Raw genomic sequence first — 20,847 nt, forward strand, 5'->3', positions numbered from 1 at the left:
GTAAACCTGATTTTTGAGCCACATTTCAGTGGAATCGCAGAAAGTTTCATATGCAAAATATGTACTTGGCAAGTATTACATATGTGCGATGCTAATGGGGTGTTACATTCATAAATAGTTATAGAGGCAGCTCTATGACAGGACAGATGGTGGAAGGAAGTACGGGCTTTGACTCACACCAAAACAACAGTGTTCAGAAGTCAAAAATAATAACCGTAATCTTAACAGCAGCACTATCATTACTTGGTTTGTTTTGCATATCTGCATCCTAATTTAGACTTTCTGACTGAAAGAAAACACATAACGTAGTGGAACGGTAGTTTAATGGTGAAAAACATTCTCAAATGGTGTTTGATTTTGATGACATGTCTGCTGGTCATTGTCGTCATCTTTTTACACATTACCTGTCAATCAGACAGTGTAGGCATTTATGCGACTTACATTTTCCTGGATATTCTGTTGAGGAAAACTGGGTGTTTGCGAGAGGCTTTTTTTCCCCCCTGTTCAGCCATGGCGGCCATCACAGCTTATCTTAAATACTCGCTTATTTGTGTTTGGGTGGAGCTGTTTGATAGGGATGCCGCGGAAAGACAAGAGGTTATATGTAGGTGGATGCATGTGCAAGAGGGAGAGACACTACACATTACTTTGCTCCGCTACTGGAACAGTAGAAAAAACTGTCAAACTGAAAAATAAGCAAGGTCTCTGACACTGCATCACATCGCTGATAGCAACACAAACCACTGATGGAGTCTACACGGGGTTACTCAGTGCTAAGTGAAGACTATTGAAAACCACCTATTCAGATGCTTTCATCTCGTGCCGCAAGTGTCGGCCTTGAAACCATTAAGTCCAAGGAAGAAAGGGAGGGGCACTCTTGTCTATCAAAAGGAGAGAAGAGCATAAAAAAAGACTTACCTAGACACATCTATGATGAAAAAGTGTGTGTCTGAACATAAAAAGACAGAAGAGTGAGAATATTTAGTTTTTTTCATTTATGCCAGCCAGATGACACAATTGGCCCCCGCTCTCCCTGTCTCCTTCGGGTGTCAGCCAGTTCTTTAGAGCTGGGAACAGGTGCCTTCCTCCACCATGAGTCGGCTGCCTGCTTGGATGCAGGCTAGAGTGCACTCAGTGACCTGGCTCGTAGACTGCAGATGTATTCATGTGTGTGGGCCCGGTCGTTTGTGGATACATGTTTGGTAATTGTGTCAGCTTGTGGGATCTGTTTGTCTGCGTCGCACGTGCTTCGTGTGCATACAGAAGTGTGAGTGTGTATGCGTGTGGCGTGTCTGCCTGTCACGTCAACGAGGAGGTGGCACTGTTCTGTGCAATAAGAGCAGTCAGCCTGCAGGCAGGGCTGGCCATCTGGACACATGATAAGGAGCCTGGCCCAGACATCAGTCATTTTTTTTTCAATCCCTCTTAGTGCTTTCAGATTTCTGTCTCTTTCTGCTGTCTGTCTACATTTCACTCAACAATGATACACTGTATTTTAACGATGTCACTTTTTCTCTCCTTTTGTTATCTGTCTTTCTCCAACTGTCTGTGTATTTCGTTCTCTCTGAATCTCTCTCTCTCTCTTTCGACTCTCCTCTCCTCTTGTCTCCTTTCTTCCTGCAGTTTGCTGTTTTGTGGTCCACAAGAGGTGCCATGAATTTGTCACGTTCAGCTGCCCAGGGGCAGATAAGGGGCCCGACACAGACGTAAGTAACCAAAGCCCAGCTGTTGCCTCTCACGTGTTTGTTGGTGAGGAGGTGCCTTTCCTGTCATTGCACTGAGGTAGATACACAGTCTCACCAATATGCAGTTCTATCAGCCAGGCCTGTCTGAACACACTGGCCGCAATGTATTCTTATTGTGTTATGAAGTAGCAGTCTGTAGCAGAGGGAGTGGAGGAAAACTGAAACTTGCTCTTCCCCTGACAAGCATCACTTTCTAAGCGCCTAGAGCTGCAAATTACATACTGCTGCAGTTTCAGTTTGAACAATGTTTTTATGGTTTGAAATGGTAAAATCAGCCCTCTTTAAATTGACGTTGCTAATAAGATACATAATACTGATCACAGCAAATTGACCCACATGAAAAAAGAAGCTAGCTTAGTTACTCTGTTTCAGTAGATCTCCTGATCTTAAACTTAGTTGATCCATGATTGAATCACAGCAGCAGCAGGTGGCTAATTTCGTTCATTCAATGTAAATGTTCCAGTTGAGTCACTGGGTGCCACCTTTAGGAAAAGTGATTTAAATATTCCACCCAGTGAGTCACTGTCCCCAACCTCTCCAAGACCAAGAGACTAAACTTTAGATTATTCTCTCTCCTGTAATAATACCTCCCGTAATCTCAGTCAGTAGTTTTTTCCTCCTCGTTGCGACTTCATAACACACTGACAGTGACCTTCATCCCTGGAAGGGTTAAAGAGTTTATGGTATAACTCTAAATAATAATTCTAATTCATCCAACAGGACTGAGTTCAGACAAAAGCCGATTGGCAGATTACTGTGCCATTAGTGATGACCTGATCTGGCCCAGAGACAGATGGGAAATGTTGGAGTGGTGGCCAAAACCAACACACCTACATCTGTCTTTGCCAGAACGGGAGACACTCACTGGACTAACAGTTGGCTGCCTGCAACTGTCTGAATTACTTGTGGCAGTAGAAAAATTGAAAACATGATGCTAGATAGAATTTTAACAGTTGTCCAAATTCACTGAGCATCATTAGTTTTCTGCTGAATAATTTAATCAGCATATTGGACTTTTGCAATCATGTACTTTTCTGTTACAAACATGAAATGCATTAAAAAGTATTTCTTTAAGTGGATCATGAAAATCATTTTACATGATTGATAAATATCAGCTTCTGTGTGACACGTTCAGTGAGGTCTCCCATTCGCCTCTTCATCGGCTGCTAGTACCAACTATGTGCCATCAACCACTGCTTGTCTGCTTGATAAGTGTGAAACTCCATTTACATGCCTGCTTGCCTGCTGGGCATGCATAGTCTCTCAACGTTACAGCAGCACAGCCTGGCCTCTGTAACTGGAGATATGTCAGTGTGTCATTCAAGATCTTCAACCCAGACCCTTTAAATAGAGCACGCCGGGGATGGCACGGAAGCCGTAACAGCAGAAAATAGTCTGAGCTGGGGATTCTTGATTTGAGCAGTCACCAGGGGCTCAGAGTAGTGAAGGAACATCAGGTTTATCGTTAGCGGGACGGATGACTTTTGATGACCTTTCACATCTACTTGATCACAGTTTCACAATTTTGTTTTTTCCACAGAATGTGGGGAAAACATGTTAATTAATCTACCAGAAGCCCCTGATTCATTCCAGTGTGTTATATTAAAAATTCATATTATTTTAAAACTGCAAAGTTCTCCTTTTTTCCTTATTTAACTTTTGACTTTAATGCTATTTGTTACTGTCACACTAACATATATGGATAATGTGTTATATACTGTATACTGTATACTTATCTAACACTGTAACAGTGCCTACGAGAAGAGGAACTGATATGTAGAAATCCAATTCAACTAGAGGACACTTCACGTAGAGCAAATCAGTGTTAAATTATTCTCAGCCTTTTGTTCCTGCAGACACTCTGCATGGTTTTATGACTGACTACATGATCATCATCATGGGCCAAATCTCTGTCTTTTAAAAATGCATGAGTATGTCCTCTCTTTCCATATAAAAAATTTGATGCTCCCTTTTAATACACATTTCTGTGCATTTAGAAGTACTGTTGCCACGAGCAACCACACATATTGCAAGACTTGCTGCCTCCCGGGCGTGCAGTTCAGGAAGGCAATAACTCCCATCGCCAGCAAATATCCTGAAGATCTGCAGTATCTAGGCTACCTGCATTTTATGACTCATGTCTGTGTTTCATAACTCCCATACAGGAAGAAACAAATTGTGCACAAAGATGCCAGTAAGAGCCACAAGATCTTCTCAGTAGCAAATATCGTCATGAGCGGCTAGCCTTTGGTTGATGGGGCAAGTTTACCATGAATACTTTCTTCCTCAGGCTGTTGTTTCAATAGCAGGATAGGCTGCAGATATGCACATACTCACACGTGAGAGATTTACTCAGTGGGTGCCGTCTTTGAGGAAAGAACCAACGCTTGATTCGTCTTCCTGTTTCAGAGGGACTGAAGCGGATGTCTGTCTGGTCACAGGCTCGCTGCTCAAAATAATAAAATACTGCTTATCATGAGAAATTGGTCATGTAAACTTGTAAAAAAGGTACAGGTGAGATTAGCGCATATAGAACTATGTTAATACAACTAGTTATCTGCTGCACCTTTTGAATTATTGGGAGCATGTGAACACCTTGTCGAATTTATTTTATTAGTCTGCAGTATGCTTCCAAGTACCACAACGGTTTGTTTTCAAGGCAAACAGAATGACACAGTGTAATTGAGTATAAATTAAAATGGCAGGAAAGAAAATTTATTGAGATTGAAATATTGCTCCTTTTTTTGTTTTTTTTTAAAAAACTTTTAGAACAGTTACTAAAATCTGTTGTAAATGGAATTTTATGTGAAATTATGTTGGTTTAGTAAATTTGTCCATAAGGTGATCATTCGTAGCAATCTGCACTTCCCATGCTAGTATCAATTAGTCTGATTAACGCACTTCATTTAACGAAATGTTTTTGTTTGACTGCCAGGTGTAAGGTTACCAGCCGCTTGAATAGGTTAAGTGCTTTACAGGACAAGCCCATCAATAATGCAAGAGCTTCCCGTTTCACTACAGGGGCTCAGCAGATTTAACCGAGAGCTTTGATGCGCTTGCGTTTGCGCGAGCGTGTGGCTGCTGCATCGCTGATGTCCACTTAACGAGTGCAGCACAAATGACCCGGGGCAATCTGCAAGTCCTTTTGCACTGATTTACGCTCTGCTCTCACACACACACACGCACACGCGCACGCACGCACACACGCAGGCAATCAGCCTTATCCCCTCAGGGCTGCTCAGTGCATAGATAGGTGTGGCAGAGTTACAGAGTTAAGCAGCAGCACAGTGCCCTCTCTGTGTCCTCTGCTTGAAATTAGACAGAACTGACCTGAGGGGGTGACATGCCAGCATGTCAGAGCTTAAACAGATACCCATAGAATTCTCCAATGCAATTTGAATGGCTTTACTGTATACAAGTATTCCACAATATCAACCACCAAAATGCTATCAAAAACACAGCCTCTGAATCGCTCAGTTGTAGGGATGCTGTGATAAAGTGTAAACAGGCCTTCAGTTAATCAGAGAGAATTCTAAATCGTAATATTAATGAGTAATGCCATCGGCAGGAGTGATTCAATATTTAAAAGGGCAAATCGCACTGGAGGAGATGGTTTGGGCAGACTCCAGCAGGTCTGGGAAAAATAGGTATTCTGGTGACAAGGCTTGGGACACACACTGTCTCATTACAAGGACTCATCTTGGGAATTGAAAATAAGATTAAACTGGAGTGGAGCTAAATTACATCATCTGCGCCGCGGGCGTCTTGGGTTGTCACAGGCAATGGAGCCTTTCATTTGTATTTTTAGTCAATTTCCTTATAGCAAAGGTGATGGCCACCTCTTTTAAACAGGCCTGTTCTGGCCCAGAATTTTTCTATAAACACTTTGTTATGTTGTTTACCATTCTATCATTCAGCCAGTAACTGGCGCAAAGAAGTGACTCCAGGGGAAATTCACTTAAACACCTTTTCTAATTGCCAGAGTTTCTAGGAAGAGGATTCTGCTTTTAGTGATGTGGCGTACTAGCTTACCCGCTAACATTATGAATGTTAGCCATTATGAAACACCACCTGACTGTTTGCACTGTCAATTATCAATACAGTTAAGTGGACACTGGGCAAGCTGCTTCATTTAGCTATTTAACTATAATGCAGATGTATGTTTATACGTTTGTTGCAGTTTGAAAGAACGTTTAAAGTTATAAAAGACATTTTCTAGAAACCTTTTAGAAATCTTTCAGACTAAAAGACCAAAATCAGTAAAGATCAGGGGACTAAGTCTTGGCCCATGATTTTAAGAGGAAGAAAGAAAAGTTTTGTTGTCTGGATCCCTAAAATGAAGCAGTGCCTGTGCAGACCATTCTGCATGAGGGTGAAACCTGTTGCTGAAATATCTACATGATCTTTTTTCTTTTATGATTGTTTGTCTATTTTTTTTTTTCAGATTACAGAAATTTACCCAAAGATCCAACAGTTGTCTCTGTTTGAGCCCTTTGACTGTGTATTGTTATTCAATGTTTGTTTGTCTGAATGCAAATATAGCCTCTCATGCCTGTGTGATGTAATTGCCTCTGTATCAGTGTCTACATAAGTCAGCCTCCCACCCCTTACTCAGTCGAATCCCAGCACATACATTTAGCACACGCCCCTATGCCGGCCTCAGTGAAAACACTACTTCCAAGGAAACAGGTTACAGAGAAACCTGATGATGCATATTTGTGCTTAGTGGACTGATTTTATTTTGGTGTGTAGGCGTTGACACATCCTGTAGGCTCAAACATGCCTAATAACATACAAGACATTCACATAAAATCACACTGAGATACAGTAAGTGCCAGATAGGATTATCTCTATGACTGTTAGCTAGAGCTGCAACCTGCAGAACGGTAACATGAGAGGAGACATACAACAGCTACTCATATTCTTCCACGGGGAATGAGAGTATGTACTGTACTAATATAGTGTGTCTAATGAAGTTTGGCCTCTTCCACCAAGCTCTATGCATTGTCATAAATGAGCCACCCCCTGTATTCTGTGTTTTGAAGTGTTCGCTGCGTGTGTGTAAAAGCACATCAGCTGAACTCTGCATAAACACCATGTTGCAAAGAGAGCAAGGTGGATGAGAAATCAAGAAAAAAGGTGCAAATCTTGCAAGTTAAAAAATGTGAGACATTATTGTTCTTACAATGTACTGATGGACGGGAGAAACCACAAGAGGGGCAGAGTTTGGGATAGAGGAGAAGTGGGAGGAGAAGGAAAGGAGATATCGTTTCCAAATAAAGGTGACAACACTGCACAAATGCTAAGTCGGTTGCAGGATATGATTTTAAGGTCTGTTTGCTATAAAGCGCTGCTGCATCCTTCTCCTGTTTGGAAAAATCCTCCTGCTGATAAATGCACTGGGACTAGATCTGTTGCAGGATGGTTTTGTTTTGGCTCAGGGTTTCTTCTTCTACTTACGTAAATACTTTAGGCCGTGATAAATGTCAGTGTTTTTCAGTCAAAAAGACATGACAGATTGTTTGTACGATATGGAGTTCACTAATTTCTGAGAAATCATCTTCCAAGAATTGGCCTCCTCTCCTATAGTGAGAGAGAAATGCTGTCGTTCATAAATGTTAATGAATGTTTCTGATGTAGATTCCCTTACTGTTGACCATGCATCATAGTTGGGAGTCAGAAGGCTCATAAACTTTCTCATCTTAGACCCTTATGGAATTAAGTCTCCTGAGGGGACGAAGACTACTATAAACAAATGTGTGGGTCTGACAGAGGCATTCTCAAAACATACTTTGTGACCAAAGTTAATGATGTGTGTAGTATTATCACAAAGTCAATATTCTGCAGATTGCTATTTAAACCAAATTACTATTTAAATTAAAACTTTTGTCACTGAAAGCAGAGCAAACCACAAAGAGATGAAAATAGATGTTGATTTGAGTTCCCATTCTCTGTGATATAAAAAAAAAAAAAAAAAGAAACATGTGAGGTTATAATTCCGTCTGGGAAGTGTTTATAGAGTCAGACTATGGATCTAACAGTTCTCTAGAACAGTCTTTCCCTAGAGATTTACGCATCATATACGCTGCAAATGAAAGTGTAAAAGTTGATGATGTTATGCTTGCCTTTTATTTCAAACAAAAAGGGTTTTATCTTGGCAAGTCCTGTAAGTCTTGGCAGAGGACATGTAGGCTTCAAAGTAAAGGTAGTTCTGGTTGCTGCTCTTACGGGTTGAACTTGCGACTGTCTGTGCGTGTGATACCGAAAAAAAAATAATGACAGACATCGCATTCTAATTACGTTACCTGCACAACAGTAACTTTATCTTCATGTGGTTATGAGGATGCTACTGCTAGGACACAATTCAACTCACCAGTTTAATTCAGTTAGGTTTAGTTCATGAGAGTCACATTGATATACTATGATTTGTATGATAGAAGCTACATTATTATTTGCATTATCTGGGCATGTAAACACTGGTACACACTCAAATAATATGAGCTATTGACATCTAGTCTCAAGCCGTGCATACAATAAATGGTTCCTGAGCAGTAAGAGGGATGTGACGGGAGCAACACTGCTTCCCTTTGTTACAGGACCAACACGTTGATTAAGAAATAACAATGAAATCAGGAATATTGACAAAGCCATTTGCTGTATTTACACAGTTTAATTGAAAATTCTGAGGTCAGTTACATCTAATACAGTTAGATCTTTATGTAACAACCAATCTGAGACAACCTACCACATTTCTAGCATAGATAACAGTATGCACAATATTTGTCATTATACTTCTTAAATAAGTTTGAAAGACATACATTCAGGCGCACAAGAGTTCTAAGCTTTGGGTTCAAAAAACAATGCATCTTGAGGATGCAGTCTCAACTTTCTTTTTATTGCAACATCTTCTCTAAATGTCAGCAGACATTTGTAATCAAGTGTTTCGTGTCCAAAGAAATTGTGATCTCTCACTCAGTGTAATTTCCTTTTTTTTTTTTAAAAAGTATCTCAATTGATTGTTTTCACATGTTGATATCTGTAACATTATGATATATTGATATACTCAGTAAGGCTGTCTGCTACCATCACAATATGGCATAAAAATGTTTTTTAACTGAAAATGAAATCTTCTGATTATTAACAGGTTTTGGATATTTGTTTTGGTTGATTCATTTCTATTAGCCCATAGCTGGAGTTTTCTTTTATATTCTCTTCTTTGACTGTTAACAAACTGTGTGAAATAAACTGGATACATTACAGTCGTGAGTTGAATGAAACACAGCCTTTTAAAAAAATAAGAGATAATGTTTTTCAAACTTCTCTTCAGAAATGTATCATTGTTTCTGGTGATTATCAGTTTTGACTGATGGTCTATGTGATAGTAGAGAGTCCTCTGAGCTGCCTTCCAGTGTTATTTATATGCTCTGGGATCCTAATGAACACTAACAGATCTCTAGTCTCTCTCGCTAATGGTCTGTGACATGCCTGTCTAAAAAGAGGTTTGATCAAGGCTTTGCTGGGGGGAGATGATACAGAAGGGTGTAAGTGCTTCCATGTTCTCAAGTGCGTGCGTGCGTGCGTGCGTGCGTGCGTGTGTGTGTGTGTGTGTATTGGTAATGTTAGACAAGATGGGTGGGTGCACTGGGAACTGCTGAGTCACTTCCTGGGAAAGCATTCCCCATTGGCAAAGATTAAATTGGTGGTGCTGCAGGACAAACCTCTATGGTCTTAACTAAATTTTTCTGTGAGTTTCTTCTGGTATATCATCCGCATGGCCCTTCAAAACTATTTTAAAGACTGGTGCTTGACAGTAACAACAAGGAACTTTAAAACTCGAAAGACTGTGTGAAGACTTTACGCTTATAATTCTTTATAAGGGCTTATGTTTAAGGTCTCTCTACTGTCCACTCACTTACACACACATACAAGCATCAAGCTTCTAACTTACATTGCAAAAGGCAAGCAAACAGATACAGTACCTCATTCTTTACCAACTGTGATGCAGATAAATAAGTTAATATGCAGACAGTGCAAGTTGGTCACCATCAGTGCCTGAAATGAATTTTTTATCATCCAACTTTAATTTCCATTTACAACTTTGTCATAACAGTCAAGCTTTGCTATATTGCAGTGGCTAGATCTGTTCTGGGGCATAATACATAGTACCAGAACATGCACAGAAGCTAAGAATAAATATAAAACATAATAGTCTCCTCTACAACTTAAAAACTTCATAAAAGGAATGACTCACAGCTAAACCTAACTGCCAGTCCCTGCCCTATGCTCCCACTCTCATGTGTTTCCAGTCCATATTTTATACTGTTAAATTGTGTGGCAAATGTAGCCCTATGGTGTATGTACTGTGCAAATTAATAGTGTAAAGATTTGAAGATATGGGCTGAACAAGAATGTATTTGGACTGTGCACTTTGGCCTGCATGGAATTATTGTGTTCAGTAAATGAAAGGAATGTGTGAAGTTGCCATCACCATGGTATGTGCATGAGAGCCCTTTTGAAAACCTCTCCGGTGGCTCTGTGGCAGGATCATTTGCCAGTTTCAGACCCCTCAGAATCAAAGGAAATGTTTCTGTAGCTTCCATTTCACACTGACATTCAGGAGATATCAGCCAAAGAAGAGGCAGGAGTTTCTCAGCTAAAATGCACTGCAACTGCAGTTTGCACCTCGGTGGACCTGTTTCAAGTTGAGTTTTGATACTGAAAACTGGGCAGTTCAGAGGACACTGGACTGGGAGTGAGACACAATGTATTGTTTGACAGTTTTATTGTAATTTGAACAACCAGGTACTGCACACTGCCACTCCCTCCTCTGATGTTGTCTTGACTAGAAGATCTACTGCACTGCATTTAACACCTCTCATTTAAAACTGCAACAACTTCACACACACAAAAAATCACCAACCTGCCATAAGTAGTCAACATAGGTTGATGAAAAGTGGGCATTATGTGCAAATAAAATGCAAGACTTCATAAAGAAATCTCCACAGCATAGATTAATAACTGAGGCACCCGAAGATGCACTGCGATTCTCAAGGCTCAGTCGTCATGTCCCTGTTTGTTCATAAGATGGGAACCAAGGCTAATCAGAGTTGCCCTCATCACACACAAACACACACACACACACACACACACACACACACACACACACACACACACACACACACACACAGACACACAGACACAAACACACACACAGACACACATACACAAACACACAGAGAAAACATAACATTCACATGCAAAATTATGCAATATACATACACACTTTTGTGCACAAACAAACTATATCAGTCCCGCTGACGTTTGTTTACAGCAAGTATCTGGTGACCGGTCTCACTTCCAACCATGCCAAATATTACTGATGACCAGCGAATGGGAGAGTTGGAACTGCTCTTGACCCTGATTGAACTATCACAGATCCTGCATGACTGGAGTTCGTCCTCACAAGAGCCTGCCAGCACACTTCAAAAACCGACCCATCTCCAACACTCTTTGATATCAGTATTGGGTCCTAAAGCACACAGTGGTTCTGCATGTTTTAGCCCATTAATTACCACTTGTGTTTACATATTTTACTACCATTTCCCAGAGCATACCATATGTCTTTACATGGACGTCTTTGGCAGCCACTGAGTACACTATAAATATAGACTTTCAATGACTTCCCACTGTTTTGAGATTGGTAGTCCATTACTCCAGTCATTACCTTACCTTTGTTTTATTGCCAAAGTATTAGTCTGTTGTAATCAACATGGGTGGAACTTTGACTGACACCATCACTGTGTTCACAGCAATCTAATATTATTGGTGTTGGCATAACGGTAAAAGCATGATTTATATCATCTTAGATCCTGTCAAGCACACATGCTATGACTGTCCTGCATTTCAGTGCACACAAAAACACTTGAAATAGAAGCCTGTGAGGGTCTAAAGTCTAAAATTGACCTTGCATGTAAGAGTGAGGCCTGAAGCTGACCCAGCATTGGGTCTGAAGCTCAACCCCAGAAATAGAATGATACAAGTTACAGATAGGTCAGCCTAACTGTCTCTATCTCCTTCTGTATCTCAAGAGACATAGAAACAGTTCAACTCAAGTCTGTTATTATCTGGCTAGTATTCAGGATTTCCTTGCCTGTATTCATTCCATTTTTACAGCATGATTTGCAAGAACACTGACTCACAGACTAACCAGTGTCATTATCCTCACTGTCGATTACTGATTCACTTTCAGTGATCAGTGCCATTGCATCTTTTAAAAAAAACACCAGGTTAATGTCAGCTATGTGCATTATAGCATCTGAAGCAAAAATTTACTTTGATATCAGCCCCTAAAGTGCAGTTAACGAGTGGCATTTCTAGCATTTTTGACCGTTGGCCACTGCTTTCTACACAGGAAGTATTTGATGAGACAAATATATTCTCCCTCAGTCAGACCTGAGCCTGAGACTTTGGTTTACAGAAAGAGGTGTAAGTTGGCCCTCTGTATATTCTACACATTTTTACTTGTCAGATGAGGTTATAGATACCTGGGTTGGAGGAGAATCTTTCCTTCTTCCTCTCTCTCTCTCTCTCTCTCTCTCTCTCTGTGCACACATTTATTTTCATACCACACGCTACAATTTCGTTGCTGAATTCCTGGGCACCGGATTTTTTTCTTTGCAGTGCTAAAGCGGCCAAAGTATCTATTCCTTCAGTCCATAATTAAATCCCCAAACTCACAAATACACACATGCACAGCTGCAGACATAACATTGATTGCAAAGACAAAAGCTAACTTTTATTGAGTTTCTGCAATTCACACCACAGAGCAAAGACCACAAAAAAGCAGAGTTGAACAGCAAAGCCACTGCTGCTGTCAGCTGGCTCATTAGAGTGAAAAAAAAGACTCTGGCAAGACTTTGGTTATTAGATAACTTTTTTGGAACACATTTTGTGAAGTTCTTTTAATTATTAAGCACCTGACAGATGGCCTGCGTCTGATAAGCCAATTTATTCCGGCTTTTGGCGTTTGCAACATGACCAAATGAACCAGCAGGTCTTCTTTTTTCAGTTTTACCCCTCATTTTTCTTTTTCTACTTGTTACTGTGCTGTTGAAAAGGTTGACGTAAAAGGTAGTAAACACTTTAGTCATCTTCCAGCTGATGTGTCAGCTGTGAGAGACCCCTTGTCCTCTCCTGACCCTGTGGATGTCACTCACAGCTTGAGTGCTTGACTATGCTAATGAGCCAGCATCAGAGGAACACATCTGGGCAGCGTCCATGTGTGTAAGTGCTGTCTTAACTGGGAGCTCAGTTTTCTCCAAGCTGTGTAGAAGTGAGCAGGAGATTTTGCTCAAAGGGCTGTAAGATCTCAGAGCAGAAAAGTGCGTTCGGTCTATCTCGTGCTGCGCTTTTCTCTAAATTATCCATTTATATGAACCAGTCTAATGAAACAGTTATAATAATTTGCATCTTCTTGATTTGTGTTTCGTAAGAGCTTGTACTTATTTTAAGCTTTTTTCCTCTGCTTATGAATTTTAAACACCACAATTCAAATATTAGAAACATACTTAAAGGATTACCCTTACTGCTTGTGCGTGTCTGCATGTAATGTGTTAGTAAGTGTGTGTCTGTATTTGTATTTGGGTCTGATTTGCAGCAGGGGGTTCATGAAGGCCCGCTTGCCACAGCAGGAGTTTAGGATGCTGTTATTAAGAGGTAGGCGCCACATACTGGGTGTCTTCCTCAGCACCGGGGTTCTATTTTTTATCTTGTTAGCAATGGCCCATCTACTACAAGTTAAAACACAAGATTCCTCAGATTTTTTAGGTCACTTTGTACAGCAACTGTCTTTTTGGTTTTGGAACAATTTTTAGTTAAACGTCTAATTCCAGTGGCAAGCTAAAGAGAAACATTTCAGACCTGTTTCAGCTGCAAGAAGCTTCTTGACATTCAGAAGGTTCTCATTAATAAATGGTTAACTGAAAGCTGTTGTTGAGGGGATCCAACGTTAAATGTAGCTGGCACAGCTATGCAAAGGTGAGCACCTGACCTGACTCAAGTCATAATTTTAGTTTGGCTACTTGAAACTTGACTTGGGTTCTACTTTAAACTCGACACAAATTACACGGAACTAATTTTGAAATGATTGTACATTTAGACTTTGAACAACTCTCCAGTGTGCGCAAAGATATAGTCCTGTGACCGTTAATAGAAAATGTTTAGAAATTAGATGGTTGGATTGAATTAGTACTTGTGTATCCAAGGCTTGAGACTGTGTGTGATTTTGTATTCTAGAAACATTTGCTAAGCCACACTTCTGTTGCTACACAAAACGTAGTCATGTCTCTTTATGAACTCATCGAGGGGTAGCTTAAAGGTTGTGGACCCAGGGTGGATCTCTCAGGCACATCCTATGGGGTGCCTTGGTTTTTGATTGAGGATTGAGGATTTCAACCACCCAAAAAACATATTTTGGATCAAAAAAGCTTAAACTGACAACAGCAACCAACCAAAGAATCTGTAGGATAGGTTAATACAACCCAATAATTTAATGACACAACATTTTTCTGCAGGCTTTGTTAGGAAAGCTTTACATGGTACTATGGTACTATGATACTAGTACAACAGTGCTGTGATAGATGGCATTCATTCATTCATATAAAGTCAGTAAAAAAAAGGCAGCTTTGGGCCCTGACAGTGGTTAAAAATGTCAGCTATTATTTCTAGCCCTGCAAAGCAGACAGATGCGTTGACAGATAGCACACGGCAAGGAAAGCCTCCTGTGAGCTTTGGTGGCAACCTACCCTCCCTCTCAGCACTCAGCAGCTTAGTGAAAGGCCAAGAGGAATCAGAGTGGTGATTTATACACTAAAAATAGTAACCTTCCCTAGCCTAACACCTCATGTCTGGATAATGATAGCTCCATTTTGTTTTCTTCAAAGCCTCTCCTCACCTTAGTAATCATGGCTTTTACTCCTATAGCTATAGGCCAAGACAAGGATATTCACTAGAAGGTAGCGGAAGCAAAGTTTGTTTTTGTGCCTGTGTGTGTGGGTTCGTGGGAGTAAAGTCATGGCTAGCCCAAGCTAGCATTTTAATCAAGCGCTGTGTTACATTCCAAAATGCTTTAAACACACCTGTGTGTCTAAGCATGTGATTGACTGTGATGTTTGAGTGGCACAGTTTTTCTAATGTCCAAGGATTTAATGGGAGGAGGGAAAGGTGATTAATATGATGTACAATATAATTAAAAGTTGAAAGGGGTACAGTGTAATAGCATTGACACAAATAGGTGACACAGTACTACAGCCTTCTTCGTTTGCTCAGCATATCATCAGTTTGTCATTAGTGCCATGTGGATGGGCTTTGACCAGGATTCTTTGAAAATGAGTAACAGGAGCTGGGTAGATGAGGGAAATATTTAACACAATTAGAGGTTCTGTTGAAATTTAACAAGACTCCCAACTTAACCAAAAATAGCGCATATAAAAAGTAATTGTTGGCAATTCAAAAATGTCAAATTGTTGATTAAACATGTTTTAAGTATTGTCAGCATTTGTTTGATTGTAGACTATATGCAGTAGTAGTAATATCACTTGGAAAATACAGTAAGAGAACTTTAAACAGTACGTAGTCTCCTGGTTTTACTCTGTAAACAGTAAAGTTCTATATCAGAATGTTAGATTACAATGTTGTGGTTTCACCATATCACACTGACCCACTTCTAATCAATCCTGCCAATCATCCCTGTCAGTTGGCATATAGCTATTACTTGAATTTGCTCAGTGCAAACTAATGTGAAGCTGCAGCGATTGATTTAGGAGATTGTCCAACAGGCACACATACTGCATCTATCGAACATTTCCCCACCCTTCCCAAAATACAGATCTGAAGTAAAAGAAAAGCACCCTGCTATGCCTCTCCAAATTTTGCTTGCATACATACATTATACACATGTATATTGACTCATATACACACAGACAAAGGTTAACCACCACAAGAGGGTGGTTCAAAAACTGGTACAGGGAAGAGCATACTGCCGCTTCCTATTCAGATGTCATCTCCCAGTTAGGTATGATGGGTAAAAGAGGGAGGAGAGTATTAGGTGAGAGAATGGACACAAGAGGGAAGAGAGAGAATTCAGAGGAGAATTTGATGCTGGTCAATAATTGTATGAATATACATATTAAGGAAATTGTTCACCTCCAAGCATCACTGTCACAACTTATTTCTCAGTCCTGTAGGGAACAGACGGGTCAAAGAGATGAGAGTGAATGAAGGATGTGACAGAGATGAGGTGATGTGTCTCATTTCACACACTCTCTCGCTCTCTCCCTCTGGCTGCAGTGTCACAGCAGGTGAATCTCTTTTGACTCTGTGGGATGCAGGTGGACTGAATTAGCTACCCAGCCCCTTTGATGATTGTTACACTCGGGTAATTCCATATTCTTTTATTCAATGAAAAAAAAAAAAAGATTGAACTATCAGTGTTGTTTCTAATATGAATGGCTGCTAGGGTCCGAGTGATGTAAATTTCGTCATCAGAAGTCTCGAGGCTCTGTGCGGACCTCTGTGTACCCTCCAATTTGTTGTGTCACTACACTACAAGGGTGCCAACTGCGCATGGTCTGCACCAAGTAGACTACAAAGTAGTATAATATGAACAACTACACATCCTAGGTGTCCGCAGCTGTCCATGTGTGTGTCTGCAAGGGAGTATAACTGAGGCTTTAGTGTTAGTGTATGTTTGGTTTGAAGTGAGAATAAATAATAATCGGTTTAAAGACAGGGGAGCTTACATAGTCTTTCACTTAGTGTGATGACATGCACTTAAGTAACTGGGTTAAACCTGAAAAATGAGTGGAGAAACAGGATGGCAACGGGCCCATCCATAGGATTCAAGGGCTCACTGAATGGTTTGATGAGTATGAAAATGATGTGATTCATACGCTATGGCCTTCGCAGTCACCAGATCTCAGCCTAATTGAACACCAATGGGAGATTTGGGACCGATGTGTTACACGGCGCTCTCCACCGCCATCATCCAAACACCAAATTAGGGAATATACTTTGGAAGAATGGTGTCCATCCCTCCATTAGAGTCCAGTAGAATCAATGCCAAGAGCACTGACGCTGTTCTGGTGGCACGCGGTGGCCCAACACCTTACTGAGAAACTTTATGTTGGTTTTTCCCTTAACTTGTCACCCGTCTGTAAATGAGAAAACCAAGTTTCCAGATTCAGGATCGGGGATTAGAGAAACCTAATTTTGTCAGTGAGGTGTCCCCAGGCAGGGGACACCTCACTGACAAAATTAGGTGTCCCGTGCCTTTTCTAATTGGCTTTTCACATGTATACCCACGACAAAGACTTCACACAGGGAAACTGCAGAATGGCAGGATGAAATGAGCTATCATTACAGAGAGTGATACATGTATGATATTCAAAATAATTCCATGCAAGGTCTGCATAATGCTGAAACTAACACAAAGTAGCTGCTACACTGCAAAAACTCAACTTCTGAGTAGGTGAAATAATCTTCTATTTAGAATTAAAATCTAGTCTGACTTGTTTTGAATATGCATTGGATTATCTAATAGTGAATATGCAAGACAGTTTGATTGAATTCATTTCCATTGATAACAATAGTGCTTCAGATGGATTAGGTCCCATTCAGTGTAATATACATTTGTAGTCTCAGCATAATCATGACACCTGAAACACCCCTTCTGACGGTGAAAATAATATAAACCAGAATAGCAGGTATCATGCATCTACAGCGGTGATTACTAACTTTCACTAACTTTGATTACCGGTTGGAATGCATTATGCAAAGTCAGAGATCTTTTTCATTTTGTGTGCATGTTTGATGTTGTTCTGTTCTGAATGCATTATACTGCACCAGTGTTTACTGGCTTAACAGCCCACATGCTATTAGCATTTCCCACCAATTATACCTGTTACCTATGTGAATTACTTCTCATTATGCTTAAAAGTTACACTGCATGAAATCACGACTGTTGTTATGGAAGTCACACCAAAATAACTTGAGCTGAATTCATGTATTTGTAGAGGCTGTTAACTAGCAGTGAGCAGTTTTAATCTTCCCTGTAATGAGAATCTACATATTCAGTTTGTTCTTAATGTGTCTAACACTGTCCAGTCTGCTGCTCTCATTTAGCTATGTTTACATGCATAAATGCATAATGCAAACCAAGAGCCCTCCCAGTTTAACCTGCAGTTGCATGTTTGTGTTGGCACATGCTGACCAGATGCAACACGCACAGTACAATAACTTGGTCTAGCTTACAGGTTTGTTTATTTTTCAGGTGAAATTGAGATAAAACTAGCTGCAGCACCAAAACATTTTAGCTCTTATCGGAATATTTAAAAAATTAATATGCAATGTCCAGGGTTGCTTGGATACCAAGGTTGCTACTGTTGTGTTACATTCGTGTTAAGAAGCGAATTGTCAGCATTTCGAGACACAAGTCACATTGTCTTATAGTGTTTGCTTTGGCTTAACAATAAGGATGTAGTTATATTGTTGAAATATTTTTTTTTCTTGTACCTCTGGTTTTTTTTTGTCAGGTTATGAAATTGCAATTTTTATGAGGGTGGCTAAACCTGCACCCTGTTGAGAATTGTAATGGTAGTAGCATTTTTAATTTACATGTATCTATATACAATTAGTAAACAAGGTGAAAATGTCATTGTTTGTCTCACTGTGAGTAAAGTGTATGCAGGATGGAGGGTTACCCTTGTCTTGAACATCATCCACCTCTGTCTCTCCCTCCTTCTGCCGGGGAGCCCCTATGCTCATCTTCCCCCTCCCGAGCTGTTCATTAACAGGGGCTGGTTGGTGTCCTGTTGGCTAATTAAACTGGATTGGAGAGTCTGGCTAATTAGCCAACATCACTGTTCTGACCCCCTGTGCTTCTGTTTTCATCACTATCTTCTGGTTGCCTCCAGTCTTTTGATCAGCCCTCTGCCCTGTGTCTGTTTTTGATCTGTGACTTCACATGCAGATCTCCCTGGGATTACTACAGGGCAAATACCAAAGTACGTTTAGGGATTAGTTCAAGGAAAATCTACTGGAAATTATTGAAAAATATCACGTGATCATAATTTAAAAGAAAAATAACAGCATAGCTGGTGTTGAATTATTCCAGTAGAAAGTTTGTGTTGGGCCTATGTTAATCAACTTTGGAATAATAAGATGGTAACTACGATACATGCCAGTAAAATGCAAACATCTTCTCATTTTAACATAGAAGGGGAGTGATGTAGAGATTATAGCTTTAAGAGTGAAATTTGACAAATAGAACAAGTGGGTTAGTGTAGTCTAGGAGGCTATATTTTATCCGTGAAACTCAGCAAAAAAAATTGAAGGGAAGCATCTGAGATTTGTTTCTTCCTGATTATCCTCATCATGGTCGTAGCCAACATGGATATCATGGAATAGGATTAAGTGCGTCAGCCACACCTTTACACAGAGAATTATATAGATGTAAATCTCCCATATTGATGCAAAATCACTCCGTGTCTGTGCATGTGACATCTAGACAATCCTATTGGCTCTCCATATTACTAGTAGCCAAAGGGCAGCCTCCTTGCTGCATCATCCAATCAACATATAATACCCTCTGGCTTTGTTTTGCCATTATGGCTTTGTTGTGTTGAGCCTAGTGATTGAGTTCATCATCGCTTTCAGCATTACACTCTGCTTCTCCTGCTGTTCTGGCAGGGCAGCGCCACCCAGTCTGTCTTGAATTTCCCATTAAGACCCAATTAGGCTATAATAGGGGATAGAAGCCACAGGGGTAAACCCTTCTATCCTGCAGCTTGCAGAAAGGATGTGTTAATGGACTACATAGTGAGCCCAGTGATGTGTTGCCGGGTACATTCATTTAAAGGTTTCGTTTTCCGCACATTACAGCTTGCCCTAGTGAATTTTTAAATGGCACCTTGCAAATCAGTCAGGGCAAACAGTTTACATCTGCCAGGCTGGATGTTGACATTAGTTTATTTTGAGTGGCTAGCCACAAGAGATTGAAAATCAGGAAATTATTTTGTGACTATTATGATTAATGATTAAATATTGATTTAAGTATTTTACGAAGTAAAATTATTGTGAATGAAATATCCTTGGGCCATGCTAACAGTGTGGCTATAGGGATTGCAATGTTGGTCTGTTGGTTGGTCCACCACTTAAATACTATCTCAACAACAATTAGATGGATTTCCATGAAATTTAGTAGTTTAGTTTTGCTAGATTATGACTCTTCATAGACTACGAGATTAATCCATTAATCGAAAAGAAATCAATATATCAGTCAGTAATATAAATGATTGTAAACACAAGCAAGAACTTAACCTAAGACATTCAGACTCCCACTCTTACACAGGTACTATCATTTAGCCAATTCAGGACAGCACGTGTCAATTTGCATGATCTGCAGCAGTGGTTTACCACTTCTGACAGGTACATGTGTCACACATCTCTCAAGGCTCAAAGCACTGACATTTTTCGCTGACTCACCACCATCACCTTGGTTGGCATGTTATCGTTCTGTCTTTTTATTGTGAGTTTTTTCCATTGTCTTGGAACATTTATGCCATGTTTCAGCCATCAAAAACTGATGTGACAGTTGATAAAAACACATGATTCATCTGCAGCTGAATGTGGCTCTTAGCTGCCATCACTCATTCACACTGTAGATGGAGGGAACCGAGTAAGGGGGAGAGAGGGGGCAGAGGATAATCCTTCAGGATCAGCTGTGTGTGGGTGGACATGAGTAAGTACAGCTGGCTCACCCTCTCCCTCTCCCTCTCTACTGTCTGTCGACCTCTCTCTTTTTGTTGCCTGTCCTTTAGTAACACACTGACTGCTGGCCTGTACATGGTGTGATCGGGACCGCTAATTTGATGTATATACGTATGTGATTGTGTAATTTGCCTTATCTCTGCATGAAAACATGGCAGAGTCTAAATAATTTGGCCATTGTATTAAAAAAGCATGTTAAAGCATGATTTGGGGAGTGGACATCTCAGACAAGCTGACCATCAGCCTCTTAACTGCTCATGTCATGATGGTTTAGCAG

General features: G+C 40.3%; 1 protein-coding gene across 2 annotated transcripts in view; it reads left to right on the plus strand.

Moving 5' to 3' along the window:
• prkcaa (protein kinase C, alpha, a) overlaps positions 1–20,847 on the plus strand; it is a 143,875-nt gene that overhangs the window by 53,535 nt on the left and 69,493 nt on the right. For both annotated transcript variants that reach the window (XM_040145306.1, XM_040145307.1), the window contains exon 3: positions 1,624–1,706. In XM_040145306.1, coding sequence (XP_040001240.1) covers positions 1,624–1,706 — 83 coding nt within the window. The remainder of the gene's footprint in view (positions 1–1,623; positions 1,707–20,847) is intronic.

The sequence above is a fragment of the Xiphias gladius genome, chromosome 15 (genome assembly GCF_016859285.1).
Source record: "Xiphias gladius isolate SHS-SW01 ecotype Sanya breed wild chromosome 15, ASM1685928v1, whole genome shotgun sequence".
In the NCBI taxonomy this organism is placed as follows: domain Eukaryota; kingdom Metazoa; phylum Chordata; class Actinopteri; order Istiophoriformes; family Xiphiidae; genus Xiphias; species Xiphias gladius.